The sequence below is a fragment of the Nuphar pumila genome, chromosome 11, assembly GCF_984573655.1.
Source record: "Nuphar pumila chromosome 11, dmNupPumi1.hap1.1, whole genome shotgun sequence".
Lineage (NCBI taxonomy): Eukaryota > Viridiplantae > Streptophyta > Magnoliopsida > Nymphaeales > Nymphaeaceae > Nuphar > Nuphar pumila.
The window spans coordinates 11,167,621-11,183,844 of NC_143259.1; the positions used below are offsets into that span (position 1 = coordinate 11,167,621).

The 16,224-nt window shown below is 40.5% G+C and overlaps 1 protein-coding gene across 1 annotated transcript; it reads left to right on the forward strand.

The window, feature by feature from the left end:
- Positions 1-7,021: 7,021 nt before the first annotated feature.
- LOC149821950 (uncharacterized) lies at positions 7,022-9,886 on the forward strand. Its single transcript, XM_089980948.1, has one exon. The coding sequence runs from the start codon at positions 7,286-7,288 to the stop codon at positions 9,566-9,568; it is 2,283 nt and encodes a 760-aa protein (XP_089837074.1). The 5' UTR covers positions 7,022-7,285; the 3' UTR covers positions 9,569-9,886.
- Positions 9,887-16,224: the final 6,338 nt, after the last annotated feature.

Below are 16,224 nucleotides of genomic sequence, written 5' to 3' on the forward strand. Positions count from 1 at the left end.
CCCATAAATATCAATTAGGTCTCTCTTTGACCGCTTCAAAAAAGACAATTGACAAATAATTGGATCAGCTAAGAATAGAAAGGTTTAGACCTCAGTCAACTGAATCTTGACAGAGTTTAAATGTTAAACTCATGGTTGGCTTTTTCGGAACTCGTTATCAGATTGCCCGATAGCAAATCAGTGACTCGGACGAGTTGACTCAGTGACTCGAATGAGTAAAAGTTTCTTTATTGAAAAAATATAACAAATTTATTAACTTTCAAAGTCATTAACATTGTATGACAGAAACATTCTGAAACAACATTTTCTAAACAAACAAAGGGAAAAAAGAAAGAAAAAACAACCAGCTGATTTCTCAGAATTTCAACCATTAATCACAACAATGAAACAACAGAATATTGTCACAATAAAAACAATCTAAGCGATTACAATTTGCGGAGGGCCACAAAACGGCCGAAACACTACATGGTTACCACAGGTTGACACTAAACAAACTTTATGAAGGTATAAAAAATTGCATAAGCAAAAGGCGAGAAGCAAACTGCTTTCAAAGTAAAGCCAAATGCTAATTACCCAAATTACAAAAGCAGCAGCAGAATAGAACTGCCTTCAATTAAGGGAACAAAAAAAAACTAAGAGAAGAAAAGAGTTTATCACCATCGCAAAAGTAGCATAAGGAGAATGAGAAAAACAGCAAGCAACAAAGAAAGGGAAGAACATACTGAGAGGGATCGATTGGGCAAAGAACCCTGCAATCTTCGGTCTTAAGGTTGTTATTCTTGCAAAACCTGAGAAAAAAACAAATCATTGGGTAAATAATATGTTGGCATCGTTGTGGATAAGGGTCTCGCCCCTTATTTTTAGCAAGTCTTCTCTATCCTAGGCTCTTTCTATTTTGGGAGGTTGTTACCTTTTGTATTGTGGTTATCGCATAGCCTTTCGTTGGCTATTTAACCAATATACTGTGTAACCAGAAAATTGAACAAAAAAAAGAGTGATTTGGGGTTTTTCTTCTGTGGACGTAGGCTACATTGGCCGAACCACGTACATGCGTTGTGACTCTGTGTATCTCTTCTTATTGCTTCTTGTTATTTCAACATGGTATCAAAGCTCCTTTTTTGATCCTGTGTATGCCTGCACAGCTAATTGTGCCTGCACAGCTAACTGCTTCAGCATTACGATGGACGGTTATCAGCATCAACACTCATAAGAGCCCCTTTTTGTGATCATGTGCATGCTTGCATAGTTGATTGCTTCAGTATTGCGGTGGACTGCTATCAGCACCTGTTTCACAAGGTATCCCTGCTCTTTCTGATCCTGCCCAGCCCTTGATTTTTGTTTTATTAGTCTTTCTGAGTGTGCCATCATGGATGCATCATCTCAAAGCCTTTGAAATATGAAACTGCACGATCAGAACCCCTCTCTCAAAATTACTACTATTCCATTAAATGGAACAAATTATCTTAGTTGGTTCAAAGCTGCTAGCCTATTTCTCAGTGGCAAAGGAAAGTTGGGACACATAACAGGAAGAATACCTCGTCCAACACAAGATGACGTTGGATATGACGAATGGGAGTCCGCTAATCATTTGGTAATGTCGTGGCTTCTTAATTCCATGGATCCTAGTATTGCTGAAGGATTTCTTTTCGTAGAAACTGCCAAAAAAATGTGGGAAAATATACGTGATGTATACGGTGAACAAAATAATCTTGCACACATTTTTCAAATTCAGCAAGAAATTTCCCTTCTCACTCAGAAGAGAAACCCTTTCACACTTATTTAGGGACTCTCAGAGGCTTGTGGGACGAGCTTGCCCAATATCGTCCAATCACCACTGATCTAGAGGTCATTAAAAAACGTATAGAGGAAGACCGAATTTTCAAGTTGTTGGCTGGTCTCAAGCCAGAATATGAATCCCTGAGAAGTCAAATGCTCATATCAACACCATTGCCTACTTTTAACACGGTGTGTTCTATCATTCAACATGAGGAGACCAGACGAAAAATAATGAATTCTTTATCACAAGTCATTGAAGTCGCAACTGAAAAAATGTCATTCAAAGCCTTTCAGCCATCATCTACCACTGCTGGTATTAACCTGAAAGATAGTTCGAAAAAGCCCAAGTTTCGGTGCACTTATTATAAGAAGTCTGGTCATACTAAAGACAGGTGTTGGGAGCTTCACGGCAGACCACCTAAAGCCCCTGGACTCACTAATCCAAGAAGCCCCTATGATGCCAACGTTGTATCTATTACCGATCTTACCAACATTCTGCAACAACTAAATAAGAGACATCAGGTGGAAATGCCAGAATCAACATGTGAAAACACGTCAGGTATCTCTCACTGCTTTACCTCCAATTCAAATATGTTACCTGGAAAATGGATTGTGGACACTGGAGCGTCTGACCACATGACAGGACAAGGATCACGACTTCATGACATTCGGTACACTACTAAGAAAACCGTATGCATTGCCGATGGAAGCAAAGTCCCGGTAGAAGGAATCAGTTTGACCTATTTTTTTGATAACTATGCTAAGTCAAAAGTGCTTTATATTTCAACATTTCCAGCTAGTCTATTATCTGTTAGTCGTAGCACCAGGAGTCATGATTGTGTTGTTGTGTTTTCTGCTGATAATGTGGTTTTTCAGGATCAAAGGACATAGACAGTAATTAGTAAAGGGCGGCAGCACGATGACCTATATTTTTTGGATAGTGATGCTCAAGCTCTTGTTGCATACAACGCCAAGGAGTTGAGCAGATTGTGGCACACTAGATTAGGTCATCCGTCATACAGAGTTCAAAATCAGTTATTACCGCATTTACCTGTTATTTCAAATGCATGTGACGCATGCGAGTATGCCAAAGCAACTCGACTACCGTTCTCTAAGTCTCATAGTAGGTCTGATTTTATGTTTCATTTGATACATTCTAATGTCTAGGGACCTGCCCCAGTGCCTTCACATTTGGGGTACAACTATTTTGTTACATTTATTGATGATCACTCATGGGCAACGTGGATTTATTTTCTTAAAAATAAAAGTGAAGTTTCAAGAGTTTTCTCAGATTTTTATCAGCTTGTCTTCACCCAATTTGATAAGAAAATCAAGATTGTGCGATCTGATAATGGAGGTGAGTTTGTCAATACTAACATGAGAGTTTTTTTTTCAAACATGGGATCTTACCTCAAAACTCTTGTGTCGGGACTCCACAACAAAATAGAGTGGCAGAACGAAAAAACCGTCAATTACTGAATATTTCCAGAGCACTTATGTTTGAAAAAAATATACCAAAAGAATATTGGTCTGAGGCTATTGGAACAACATGCTACATTTCAAATTGTTTGCCCAGCTCTGCTATTAAAGGACGTGTACCACTGGAAGTAGTCTATAATAAGCCAATATTTATTTCTCATTTGCGGGTTTTCGGATGCAAAGTTTTTGTGCACCTTCAAGCTAAAGACAGAGACAAACTCGAACCCAGGTCAGTCAGATGTGTTTTCTTGGGTTACTCTACAGTTAAAAAAGGTTACCAATGTTTTGATCCGCACCAAAACAAAATGTATATCTCCAGAGATGTTCATTTTTTTGAAAATGAATGTTTTTTTCATGAGTCGGTTACCCTTGACAATGAGGTTCATCCGCAGGGGGAGGATGGGAAGGGAAAGGGATGCGAATTGACCCTTCCAAATGTCCAAAACTATGAGTCTATCGAATTACAAACCTTACCTAATTTGACTCCCAACACCCAAATCGAGTCAGACTTAAGCATTGTTGATGAACCGATTTCTCATTAATCAACCTCAACTGATACTGTGGCTCCCACTAGAAGATCCAGTCGTGCGCATTTTCAGACTTCCTGAGCGGTTGAATGACTTTTATACCTATTTGGCTTCATCTTCAACCGCTCACCCTACAACACACCCCATCCAAAATTATCTCTCCCTTAAAGGCCTTTCATCATCTTATATCTCCTATGCCTTAAATGTTTATGCTCACCATGAACCCAACACGTTTCAAGAAGCCAATCTCGACCCAGAGTAGAGAAAAGCTATGGAAGAAGAAATTCAGGCTCTGAAAAAAAATGGTACTTGGGAAATCGTCAATCGCCCTGAAGGAAAAAAACTTGTCGGATGTCGTTGGATCTATAAGATCAAGTACAACAGTGATAGTACCATTGAAAGATATAAAGCCAGACTGGTTGCAAAAGGTTACACTCAAATAGAAGGAATAAACTATAATGAAACGTTTGCTCCCGTAGCTAAAATGAATTCTATAAGAATTCTTTTATCAGTGGCCACAAATAAGAACTGGAGAATGTTCCAATCCGATGTTAAAAATGTCTTTCTCCACGAAGATCTTGAGGAAGAAATATATATGGAATTGTCTCCAGGATATCAGGTCCAAGACCAGGAAAAGGTAGTGTGCAAATTAAAAAAGGCACTTTATGGGTTGAAGCAATCTCCTCGAGCCTGGTTCGCTAAGTTAAGCAGATCCCTATGTGAGATGGGTTTTAAAAGAAGTTCTGCTGATTATTCCATGTTTGTGTCTATTCAGGGATCTAAAACTAACATTATTCTTATATATGTTGATGATATAATCATGACAAAAAATGATAAAGCCTTGATTGAACAAGTCAAAAGGAGACTTCATCATAAATTCGAGATAAAAGACCTAGGAACTCTCAGGTATTTCCTCGGTTTAGAGGTTGCTCACTCAAGTAAAGGAATCTTTATCTGCCAAAGAAAGTATATTTTTGACATTCTTCAGGATACAGGGATGCTTGGCGCCAAACCTGTAGACACCCCTGTAGATTTCAGCAGCAAGTTGAGGACAGATGATGGAAAACCTGTAGCCGACATTGGTGAATTCCAAAGATTGGTTGGGTGTCTCATTTATCTCACGGTTACTCAACAAGATATAACATTTGGAGTCAACGTGATAAGTCAATTCATGCATGACCCTAAAGAACCACATCTTGATGTTGCTTACAGAATTCTCAAATACCTAAAAGGAACAATGAGAAAAGGAATTTTTGTGAAAAAAATGCAGATTTGAAGGTTGTTGGTTATATAGATGTTGATTGGGCTGGTGACCCAAATGATAGGCGTTCTACATCTGGATATTGTGTGTTTGTTGGAGGTAACCTGGTAATGTGGCGTAGCAAAAAACAAAGTGTTGTAGCTAGATCAAGTGCTGAACCCGAATATCGGTCTATAGCCCTTGGAGCGTGCAAACTCATCTGGATCAAATCTCTGCTATCAGACATGGGAATTAATGTGAATGAACCTATGGAATTAAAATGCGATAATCAAGCTGCCATCCATATTGGAGCTAACCCAGTTTTTCATGAGCGAACAAAACACATTGAGCTCGATTGTCATTTTGTTCGTGAAAAAAATCAGGCTCAAGTTATCAAAACTCCTCATGTTAGAAGTCGTAACCAATTGACTGATGTTTTTACTAAAGCTTTAGGAAAAGGAAGACATCTGGATATCATAAGCAAGTTGGGACAAATTGATATCTGCCTACCAACTTGAGGGGGAGTTTGTTGGCATCGTTGTGGATAAGGGTCTCGCCCCTTATTTTTAGCAAGTCTTCTCTATCCTAGGCTCTTTCTGTTTTGGGAGGTTGTTACCTTTTGTATTGTGGTTATCGCATAACCTTTCGTTGGCTATTTAACCAATATACTGTGTAACCAGAAAACTGAACAAAATAAAGAGTGATTTGGGGTTTTTCTCTGTGGACGTAGGCCACATTGGCCGAACCACGTACATGTGTGGTGACTCTGTGTATCTCTTCTTATTGCTTGTTATTTCAACATAATAAAAGGAAGCGATTTCTTCACACAATGAGAGAGAGTAGGCTGCAGTTGCGAGCCTGAAGTCTGTTGGTTCATGGCTGAGAGAGAGAGAGAGAGAGAGAGAGAGAGAGAGAGAGAGAGAGAGAGAGAGAGAGAGAGAGACGATCTGTAACCATCAACATTACGAAACAGGTTCAACCAACATTGAACCTGCCGAAAAGCCAAAAAAGACTCAAGACATGCCAAGGAGCCCAGAAAAAAGAAAAACAAGATATGGATACAGCTAGGCGATGAGCATCACCCTGGATCATGAGGGGGCCATGGAGGTAGATTGCGCTGAAGATTAGGGATGCTATGCGCAGAATGGCGTACACGTCCGCCAAAATAAGGTTCACCAGATTATTGAACACTGTCTGAGTATGCCAAAAAATATTCCCAATACTAATCGGGCTTGGATTCATTTGTAGCAGTCTCTCGTTCATGTCCCATTTCAGGCCAGCATTTTAAATATGTATTAGGAATTTAGGACATATACTCTAAGTAGACATGGGTTGGTTTAGGGGCAGATACATCTATCTTCGAATAGGAAGCTGAATCTGGCTTTATCGATATTTACACGAAGAAATCACCCTCAGAATCAGAGATCTAACCACGTTGGCTTCTCCTGCCATGGTGGTTGTTCTATCAGCGTAAAACTCCGTGAGCTTACCCCTTGAGTCTAGGGAGTGACGCTGAGAGTCTGTACAAGTGAACTTAACCAAATTTCATCAACAACATAAGAAAACACAAGTTCTATGTCAAAACACAACCAAAGAGAACCTCCTAAGGCTGGATCAGATGGATACGCGAAAACACAAAAATTTGTGTATTTTGAAATCACCACCATCGATGGCTTTTATCTTTATTGAACACCAGGACTTCCGGTTAGGGATGCAAATAGATAGGATCCGGATCAGTTAAATGCATAGGAAAGTCGGAACAGCCAAAATTCATAAAACTTTCACACTGGATCGGATCCATGATGAAGGTTTTTGCAATTTTTGGCTGTTCCTGATCCGATTCCGATCCAAATTCCCATGTATTTAGCTCTCTGATCCGAACCGTTTGCATCACTACAGCTAAGCACCGGTGGAGCCCACGCACGCTTACTGGACCCCACCACCACTCCGGCCCACTCTTGCAGTTTTGTGATTTGCGAGCACTCCCGATTGTATGGCTGTAAAGGGACAAACGTGTGCCACAAGCTCCACCGTCTCCCTGCTCTCGAAAATGAAAAATCAGGAAAGTGAAAAAGAAGGGTCGTCGAAACGCAGGAAATTCCACAATCAGATCTTCTGATACCCTTTTCGAGCTAAGGTACGCTTAGTTCTCATCTGAGGAAGGCCCTTAGTTTGGTTCTTGAATCTAGAACAGTGCAAACTTTTGTATGGATGGGAGAAACTCATTAATTGGATCACCTCCACACTCAGAATCTTGTCCAAGATGCAAACAATGAGTGTATTTCCGACGAATTTGGAGTTTCTGGCTACACCCAAGTTTCAGTGCGAGTTGGGTGCTTCTTACATCCCTAGAAGGAGGAGGAGAAGGCGCAGAGAATTTGGTTTTGGTGTTTCCTTTAGATGCAGTAGCTACAGGGACTGTTTTCCCAATAATGGTTTGGGTTTGTGTTCTTTTCTTGGAAATTCAAGGGCTCATCAATGTGGGCAATGCCATTTTAGAGGTGGGTTTTGGGTGACAAGTTGTGATAAGATTGATTTTGGTTTCAATGTTGAGTATGAGCACCACCATTCATTGAGGGTACCTTCTGCTTTAGCTTGGCTTGAGCAGCAGCACTCAGTCAGTAAACAAACTGATGATGATGATGATGGTAATGATCGTGATGATGAAGAAGATGGAAGTGATGTTGTCTATAAGAAGGCTGTGAGTTGGAAGTTGGATTCGATTGTTGGTAAAGAAATCAAAGCTGGGTCTGAATCAAATAGGGAGAATTCTATTTCGCCTGATACAGAAGATGGAAACAGGGGCTCTAGTGATCGAAGTAGTGCTAAAATTGACGTCCAGGATCTTGCGCAGCGGTTAAGATTTGCGGAAGATGTAGAGGATGTGGAAGAGGTTTTGAAAGGATTGGAACTGCCTCTTCCTGTATATTGCTCAATCATCAAGAGTTTCGGGATCGACCGAAGACTGCCACCTGCATTTGCCCTTATCGAATGGCTTAAGCAAAAGAAGGCGGCCAAGCAATTCAATGGTGTTGACGTCCTAAACATTTACATATACAACAGTCTCCTGGGTGCAGTTAAGGCATCTCAGCAGTACGGTGAAACACAAAAGATCTTGCAAAACATGGAAGATCAGGGGATCCCTCCAAACATTGTCACCTACAACACGTTGATGAGTATTTACCTAGAGCAAGGAATGACTAAGGAGGCTCTTAAAATTTTTGAAGAGATTCCAGCAAAGGGCCTTTCTCCAACTTCGGTTTCCTACTCGACAGTACTGCTCATATATCGGAAAATGGAGGATGCAAATGGTGCAATTCGGTTTCTTGCTGGGATACAAGATAAGTACCAAAATGGGGAACTTGGACAAGGGTCGGATGAAGATTGGGAAAGTGAATTCCAGAAAATGAATGATTTTATAGTCAAAATTTGCTATCAGGTAATGCGGAGACGGCTCGTTAGTGGAGAAAATGTTACTTTTGAGATTTTGAAACTTCTTAATGATATGGACAGGATGGGGCTCCAGTTCAGCAGAGCTGATTACGAGCGCTTGGCATGGGCTTGCACAAGTGAAGATCATTTTTCTGTAGCAAAGGAAGTTTATAAAAGGATAAGAGAGAGGGGGACAGAGATAAGCCTATCAGTGTGCAATCATGTAATCTGGTTGATGGGGAAGGCTAAGAAATGGTGGGCAGCCCTGGAGATTTATGAGGAGATGCTGGACAAGGGACCGAAGCCGAACAATTTGTCATATGAGCTTATTGTCTCTCACTTCAATGTTCTTCTCACATCAGCGAAGAAAAGAGGAATCTGGAGGTGGGCCGTGAGGCTGATTGACAAGATGCAAGACAGAGGTCTAAAACCGGGTAGCCATGAGTGGAATTCTGTTCTTATAGCCTGTTCAAGGGCATCTGAAGCATCAGCAGCAGTTCAAATATTCATGAGGATGGTAGAGCAGGGTGAAAAGCCTACCATCCATTCTTATGGGGCTCTGCTGAGTGCTCTTGAGAAGGGTAAGATGTATGACAAAGCCATCACTGTGTGGCAGCATATGCATAAAGTCAATGTCCAACCAAATTTGCATGCATACACAACTATGGCCTTGATCTATACCGGGAATGGAAACTACAGAAATGTGGATGCGCTTGTACAAGAGATGATTTCACGTGGGATTGAACCGACTGCCGTCACTTTTAACGCCATAATTAGTGGGTGTGCACGTAATGGTTTGGGAAGTGTTGCATTTGAGTGGTTTCATCGTATGAAAGCAAGGGACGTTATGCCAAACGAAATTACCTATGAAATGCTGATCGAAGCTCTTGCCAAAGATGGTAAGCCAAGACTTGCATATGACATCTATCTGAGGGCAAGAGATGAAGGAATGGCTCTTTCTTCTAGAGCCTATGATGCTATTCTGAGGTCATCCCAGATCTGCAATGCAAACATAGAAGCAAGTCTTTTGGGACCTCGGCCTCCTGGAAGGAGGATGGGTGCAAGGACCAGATCAGACTTATTTGGTGTAGAAGATGCAGCTAGGAGAGGGTAACACTCAAAGGTGTAGAGGTTTATGAATGACACAAGGAGAAAATAATGGAATTGAAAGTTATACAAGGAAAGCAACACTGCCTGGCAGTTTCTCACTCAATGTACATTTTCTTTATATATAATTTGCTTAATGGTGTGTTCATGATGATTTTTTTTGCATTTTATAGCATTTTTTCTTATTGTTTGCATCAAAAGCATATAGAGTTGCTCATGTTCTTGTTTCCTTGTACATGAGAGCTTGAAGATCTCTGTACTGACATGGTTCATGTACAAACTGTTCCTTGGATTTAAAACAAGTTCTAATGTTACATCCATTTAACATCTTCTTATGACTTGTTTCAGTGTGGACCTGCTTTGTGAGTGTAAATCCACTGGGTTTTAAATTTTTTGATCTGATAAAAGTGGAATATGATTTCTTAAATAATAAAACTTCACATGTCTCGAACCTCAAACATGGATGCTAGATAGTACATCTATCTGTTGGTTAAGGTAGGCAATTTTCTGTTGATTTAGTAATTTTTATATCAATGTAAATATCTATTCTCTTCCATGGTACAATCATCTGATTCTGTGAAAATATTATGAGTTCTTTGTGATTTCCATTGCATGTACAAAACTAGTATTCTTATATCATACTCTATCACTTAATAGATCCCACTTGTCTTTATTACCGTCACTGGCTGCAATTTCAAAATGATCACATTGTATAAAACCTTGGAAGTATCTCACATTTTGGAAACAGTCACTTTGCTTGTGATTTAGGTTGGACATTTTTTCTATTTTATTTCAGAAGACCTGCACAATGCTACTCTGAGTTTTATCCAATTATTAGCGAAAATGTGGCAGTATTTTTTGTACATATAGGAGGGAAGGAGGGACATGGGAGGGAGGACTGCAGTATCCTTAGTGTATTGCTTAAAAAACAGGGAATACTTGGATATGCTTTTAACATGTCAGGTACGGTATGACATAGGTAATCCATGTACATAACCTTAGCAATTCACTTAATCATGAAAAATGAAAGTACGGATTATGAAACATATGATGAAGTGTAACGCCGACCAGGTGGACGTACCCAGGTGGGTCGGTTGCTGTGAGGAGAGGGCAGTTACCCCCCTATCTCCCACGTATGGAAAGTGGGGAGAGAGAGGGGGGAAGACACCTCTTAAAGAGGCAAGGGGGGGGGGGGGGAATTGAGCAAAGCAGGTTATATGTTCCCCCCCCCCCCGAACAGGGCAGTTAGCTACATCTTATGATCGGGGGTCCCAAAGAGCACCACGTATGTAAGCATGTGCGTCTCGTATCCCCATGTTTGTCAGCATTAATTAGCGTTGGAGTTTGATGCGATTGCAAAGACTTAAGTATCCTCTCCTCCATTGGTGCAAAAAAAAATGGCGGTTCTTGAAAAGAAGTGGTTGTAAAGACTTAAGTGCCCCGAAGATGATTATTTAAGACCCAGTCTCTGCACTGCAGGATTATCCGAGAAAGAAATCTCCCCTGGAGGAGGCCATGAACATCAACCCTCTTACTCTCTCTCTCTCTCCCTTCTATTTCTGCTTCTGTGCACATCCATTAGAAGATCATACATTGCTCCATCAAGCACCGACTGACCTGCACAGGAAGAGGGTCTGGGGGCTCCTCCCAGCGTGGGTAACATCACCAGTGTAGGTAGCATCATTCAACTTGAAGAGTTATGGAGTCTGATTCAGAGCTTTTACCCTTACAGAAGGGGGGTCTAAGGGCTCCTCCCAGCGTGTTCATGGCCTTTTGCCCTTACAGGAGGGGGGATTTACATTTCGTAGAACACCCGTCACCGGAACGAGATGAACACCCGTCACCGGAACGACGGCTCCGCTGAGACCTCCTCGCTTGAGAGAGGAAGACGACGTGGTGGAGCTTCTGCTGGCCATCCTCAGCGCGACTGCATCGACTGGGTTGCTGTCGAGGAGGAGGGCGAGAACGGTGACTCTTAGCTTGGGCAATCTTTCTTTTGATGATTGTGGTTGTAATGTATCGTTGAAGTTAAAATGGGGAATGAAATGACAATAAAATTTGCTGAAAATTTACAGAAATAAACTAGACTCAATAACGAAGACCCCACTTTTTACGGATTTGGAACATGACCTCTGGTTAGGGAGATATGGCCCTGACAAGTTGGTCCTAATTCGGGTAGCGATTTACAACGATTTGCTTACTGAATAACATTACAAATCGCTATAGCGATTTGCGAAAACACTACAAATCGCTATAGCGATTTGCGAAAGAATCTACAAATCGCTACAGCGATTCACGGAAGACACTACAAATCGCTATAGCGATTTGCGAAAGAATCTACAAATCGCTATAGCGATTCACGAAAGAATCTACAAATCGCTATAGCGATTCACGGAAGACACTACAAATCGCTATAGCGATTTGCGATTTGTAGTGTCTTCCACAAATCGCTATAGCGATTTATAGTGTCTTCTGCAAATCACTATAGCGTTTGGTTGGAGACCCGAAAATACTACAAATTGCTGTAGGAAAGCCCGATAATACTACAAATCATTGTTGGAAGGCCCAAAAAAAATTTGGTCCGGAGGGCGCTACCCCCCGAGCCCCCCGCCAGGGGCAGCCCCCCCTGGACCCCCGCCTGCTGACCGCGCAGCGGGATCCGCGCCGGGGGGAGCCCCCGGACCCCCCTCCTGTAAGGGCAAAAACTCTAAATCAGACACATAAGTAAAGAGAGAAGGGAGAGAGAGTGAGAGGGATGGTGTTCATGGCTTTCTCTAGGAGAAACCCTTTACCTCCCTTGATTTCTTCTCTAGAGAAAGAGAGGGTTTTACAGTGTTTTACGAAGAAGGAAGAAGAAGAAGATGACGATGGAGCAATGTAGGATCGTCTGTTGGATGTGCACAGAAGTAGAGAGAGAAGGGAGAGAGAGTGAGAGGGTTGATGTTCATGGCCTTCTCCAGGAAGAACTCTTTGTTTCCCTTGATTTCTTCTCTAGAGAGAGAGAGGGTTTTACAGTGTTTTACGGAGAAAGAAGAAGACATGTTTGTCCTTTTTTTGAACAGAAAAAGAAGAAGACTTTGAAGAGTCAACATCATCCTCGACTTTCTGGATGGAGGACATGTTTGTCCTTTTTTTGAACTGTTTGTTTTTTCTTTTTTGAATGAAGGGCATTTTTGTCATTTTCTCAAACCATCACTTTATGAGAAGAATAGCAAGAAAGGGTACTTAAGTCTTTGCAACAACACCAGAGTCCGATGCAAAGTTATGTCAACATACACGGGAATACGAGCCCCATGTGCTTGTATACGTGGTGCTCATTCAAAGCCCCGAACACAGACGTGGGATTCAGTGAATCATCGGGGGCGAACATACACAACCCTCTCGGAATTGAGGGATAAGGCCCCTTACTCATGGCTATAAAAAGCCATGGGTCCCCTCTCTCTCCCAAGTCGATTTTTTCAAAAAGAGGAAGAAAGGGGGACACACAAAGAGAGTGAGAGATTGAGAAAAAGAGGGAAGAGGAGGAGAGGAGAAGAAGCAGGAAATAGCGAGGATCGTCATCACTGACGGACCAAGTAAGTCTTCTTCTGTCCTCTTAGAAAAAAAGGAAAAGCCGACAACCATGTGGTTGTCGATGACTGTAGAGGTGCAGGGACAGGGAGGCAACCTGTTCCTGCCGCCCAAAATGGCGAGGCACAAAGGGGGTTCCTTTGTCCTCACAACCAGCAACCAGCAGGTTGCCGATGACAGAAGAAAAGAGGGCCGCCGGTGAGGACAACCGCCGCGATCGTGGTGGAAGGCAAAAGGGGAGGTGCCTTGCAGCAACCGCTAGCAATAGTGAGGTTGAGGGAGGCAGCCGAAGTAGAGAAGAGGGGGAGACAGAGAGTTCCAACTCTATGTTTTGACCCTAAGTGGGCGGAAGAGACTCGATCTACACCGAGTCGGTTTGTTTTGTTTTGGTAGACCGAGCTAGGTCTAATTTTTTTGGCAGACAGACTTGGTTCAGACCGAGTCAAGTCTGTTTTCGGTAGACCGATCGAGTCAAGCCAGCTTTTCGGACAGTCTGACTCGGTCTAGACCGCGTCGGTCATGTTTTTAAAAAAATAATGCTAAAAATATAAAATGTTTATGTGTATATATATGAATGTGTGTAAGCGGATATGGACATGTATATAGAGCGGGGCGAGAATCAAGACGGTGAAGACCTCGATTTTCCCAATACGAGTCAGATCCGGGTTTGGATTTGAATTGGATCCAAACTAAGATCAGATCCCGTGTACATATAATGGATCCAAAATAAATTAGATCCAGTTGGGTTTAGTTCAAACCCAAGTTCTTTCCATCGTTGACGCTATACTTATATCAAACCTATTATGAAAAGATTTGGATCGATCATACCGGATTCAAGATCCAATCAGGTTTATAGTTGAAAAACTTGAAGGATCCACATAAAATAAAAGTGGATCTAGATCCAACACTCAATCAACAGATCCAGTTAAACTAAATCTGAACTATAATGAATGCAAATTAGGTGTAGTGTAAAGACAAAACGAATATGGAAAAAATTACATGAACCCAGGGATGGTCGAAGAGTAAAAAGATCATTTTGCCCTTGATATGTCCGATTAGTAAATGGGGCTTGACTTTTCACCGTAATATCAAATTCAAGTGATTTTGGGATCATTGAATTCTTCTTTTCAAGTAGAATTCATTAGCAAAGGATATGATGACAAACTTTAAGAAAATAAAGTCAGAGTTTAGCATGAAAGCCTAGGGGCATTTTCATAATTTTCACAAAGATGAGATTATAATGATGATACATGATTTTTGTCTATTTTATATTAGAACTTGCGAGAAGACTAAGGTTATCCCTTAGATTTTGAATTTAAGTGTTTCAGGTAAGTGAACATTTGTAAAATTTTTCTAGTTAAATAAATTATGTGCAATGTGATTCCATGTGTTATAAGTATATTGATTTTATCTTATTTTGAATAGCATGCTTAAGAATCTATAACCTTGATGTTTAGTATGATGCTTAAATATGATGATACATGTTACATGTTTCATGATTTATGACATAATTTAAATTATAAATGTATCCAGTGTAGAGATAATCATGACATCGATGCATATAAAATATTGTTAAAGGTTAATGTATGACTGTGAGAAATGAGTGCAGAATTTTAAAGTTTTAGGATATTATTTGTCCTAAGAATGTCACGCCTATGCCTTGGGAGGGGCATTGTAAGTGTCATGACTTAATGAATTGACTCTACGGTGGGATGTTATCCTTAGATACATGTGTCTACATGTTAAAAGTAGTTAATGAACATACATTGATGATTAAATAAGGCACTAGTGTTAAGAAATGAAAGTTGAAAGAATAATGTGCATAGGATAACAATACAGAGCATGATAAGAAACTTTAGTAGGTGAGACATGATTTATGACATTGTTTGAAATGTGTATATCGTTCGTAGCTTAGGATTGCTCATAATTTCTTAGGTGACCCTTAGGGGTTAAAAACATTGCCCACTAGACACATGTAGAATATAGCATGAACCACAAAACTTTGGGGGGCATATATAACTCCTCGATACTTTGGGGGCAGATATAGCTCCTTGAGTACCTTGGGGATAGGTATAGTTTCTCGAGCTCTTTGGCTAGCTACTGATGAGCACTTTGTGGCTCTTGGCTTGCAACCGACAAGCAGCTGCAACACTTGTAAGTCTATAGTTTGGGCCAGTTTGGACTATGTTACTGTGAGTGATTTATATGTCTGGCAAACACTGTAGACTCTAAGTTGTCTACATGGGTTTCTACGCTCAAAGAGGCTATTTTCGGAATAACCGATTATAGTAAAATATGAAAGTCTACTTTGAGAATGATGATAGAGAAACAGTAAATGAAGTAAAATCTATAAATAACATGTGTGCTTAGTTAACAAACTAAACTAAGATTAAGAGCTTAGAGCTCACTACAATTGTAATGGTCGTGTCTAATTTGTAAATGAAAACTTGCTGAATTGTAGACTCACCTCCTTTCTTGGTTATAACTGTAGGTTTAGGGATGACTTCCAACCGAAAGAATTGACTGTGGACTTGGACTCCACTGCTAAAAGACTTCTTGTCACTTCAAGTATTTTTCATTTTGCTTTTCCTTCAATTATAAATATGTAATTTGGATTCTTTTATTTGGATGGTAGCAGTTGTTGTCGATGGATGTATGAACCTTTAATCCTTATGAAAAAAAATTGACATGGTTTTTTAGTTTATTTTGATAATTTTTCTCTAAGAACTAACGTCCACGAACTCGATCTCAATAGACTCCGATTTGGGTTGTTACACGAAGTAACGGTAGGGCATAAGATATGTGTCATATATCATCATCACAGAACACGTGAATTGTGACAATAGGATTTTAAAGCACCAATTTTAGCTTTTAATAAATGTGGGCCTTTGACAATGCCAAAAGCGCTATTATTCCATGCATAAGTAGCTTGTTTTAGATACTCATAAGCTTATTCAGTTCTGCTATTTTTTGGACTCTTTTTCAGCATAGTCATCAATACTGATTATAGTTGGAAAATATCCCAAATCTAATACCATATATTTAGAAAATTTATGAAGCCCCAATAAAATCATGATATTTTTTATAAATATC

Coding starts and splice junctions, on each gene's coding strand:
- LOC149821950 (XM_089980948.1), top strand. CDS start 7,286: ATGCAAACAATGAGTGTATTTCCGACGAATTTGGAGTTTCTGGCTACA.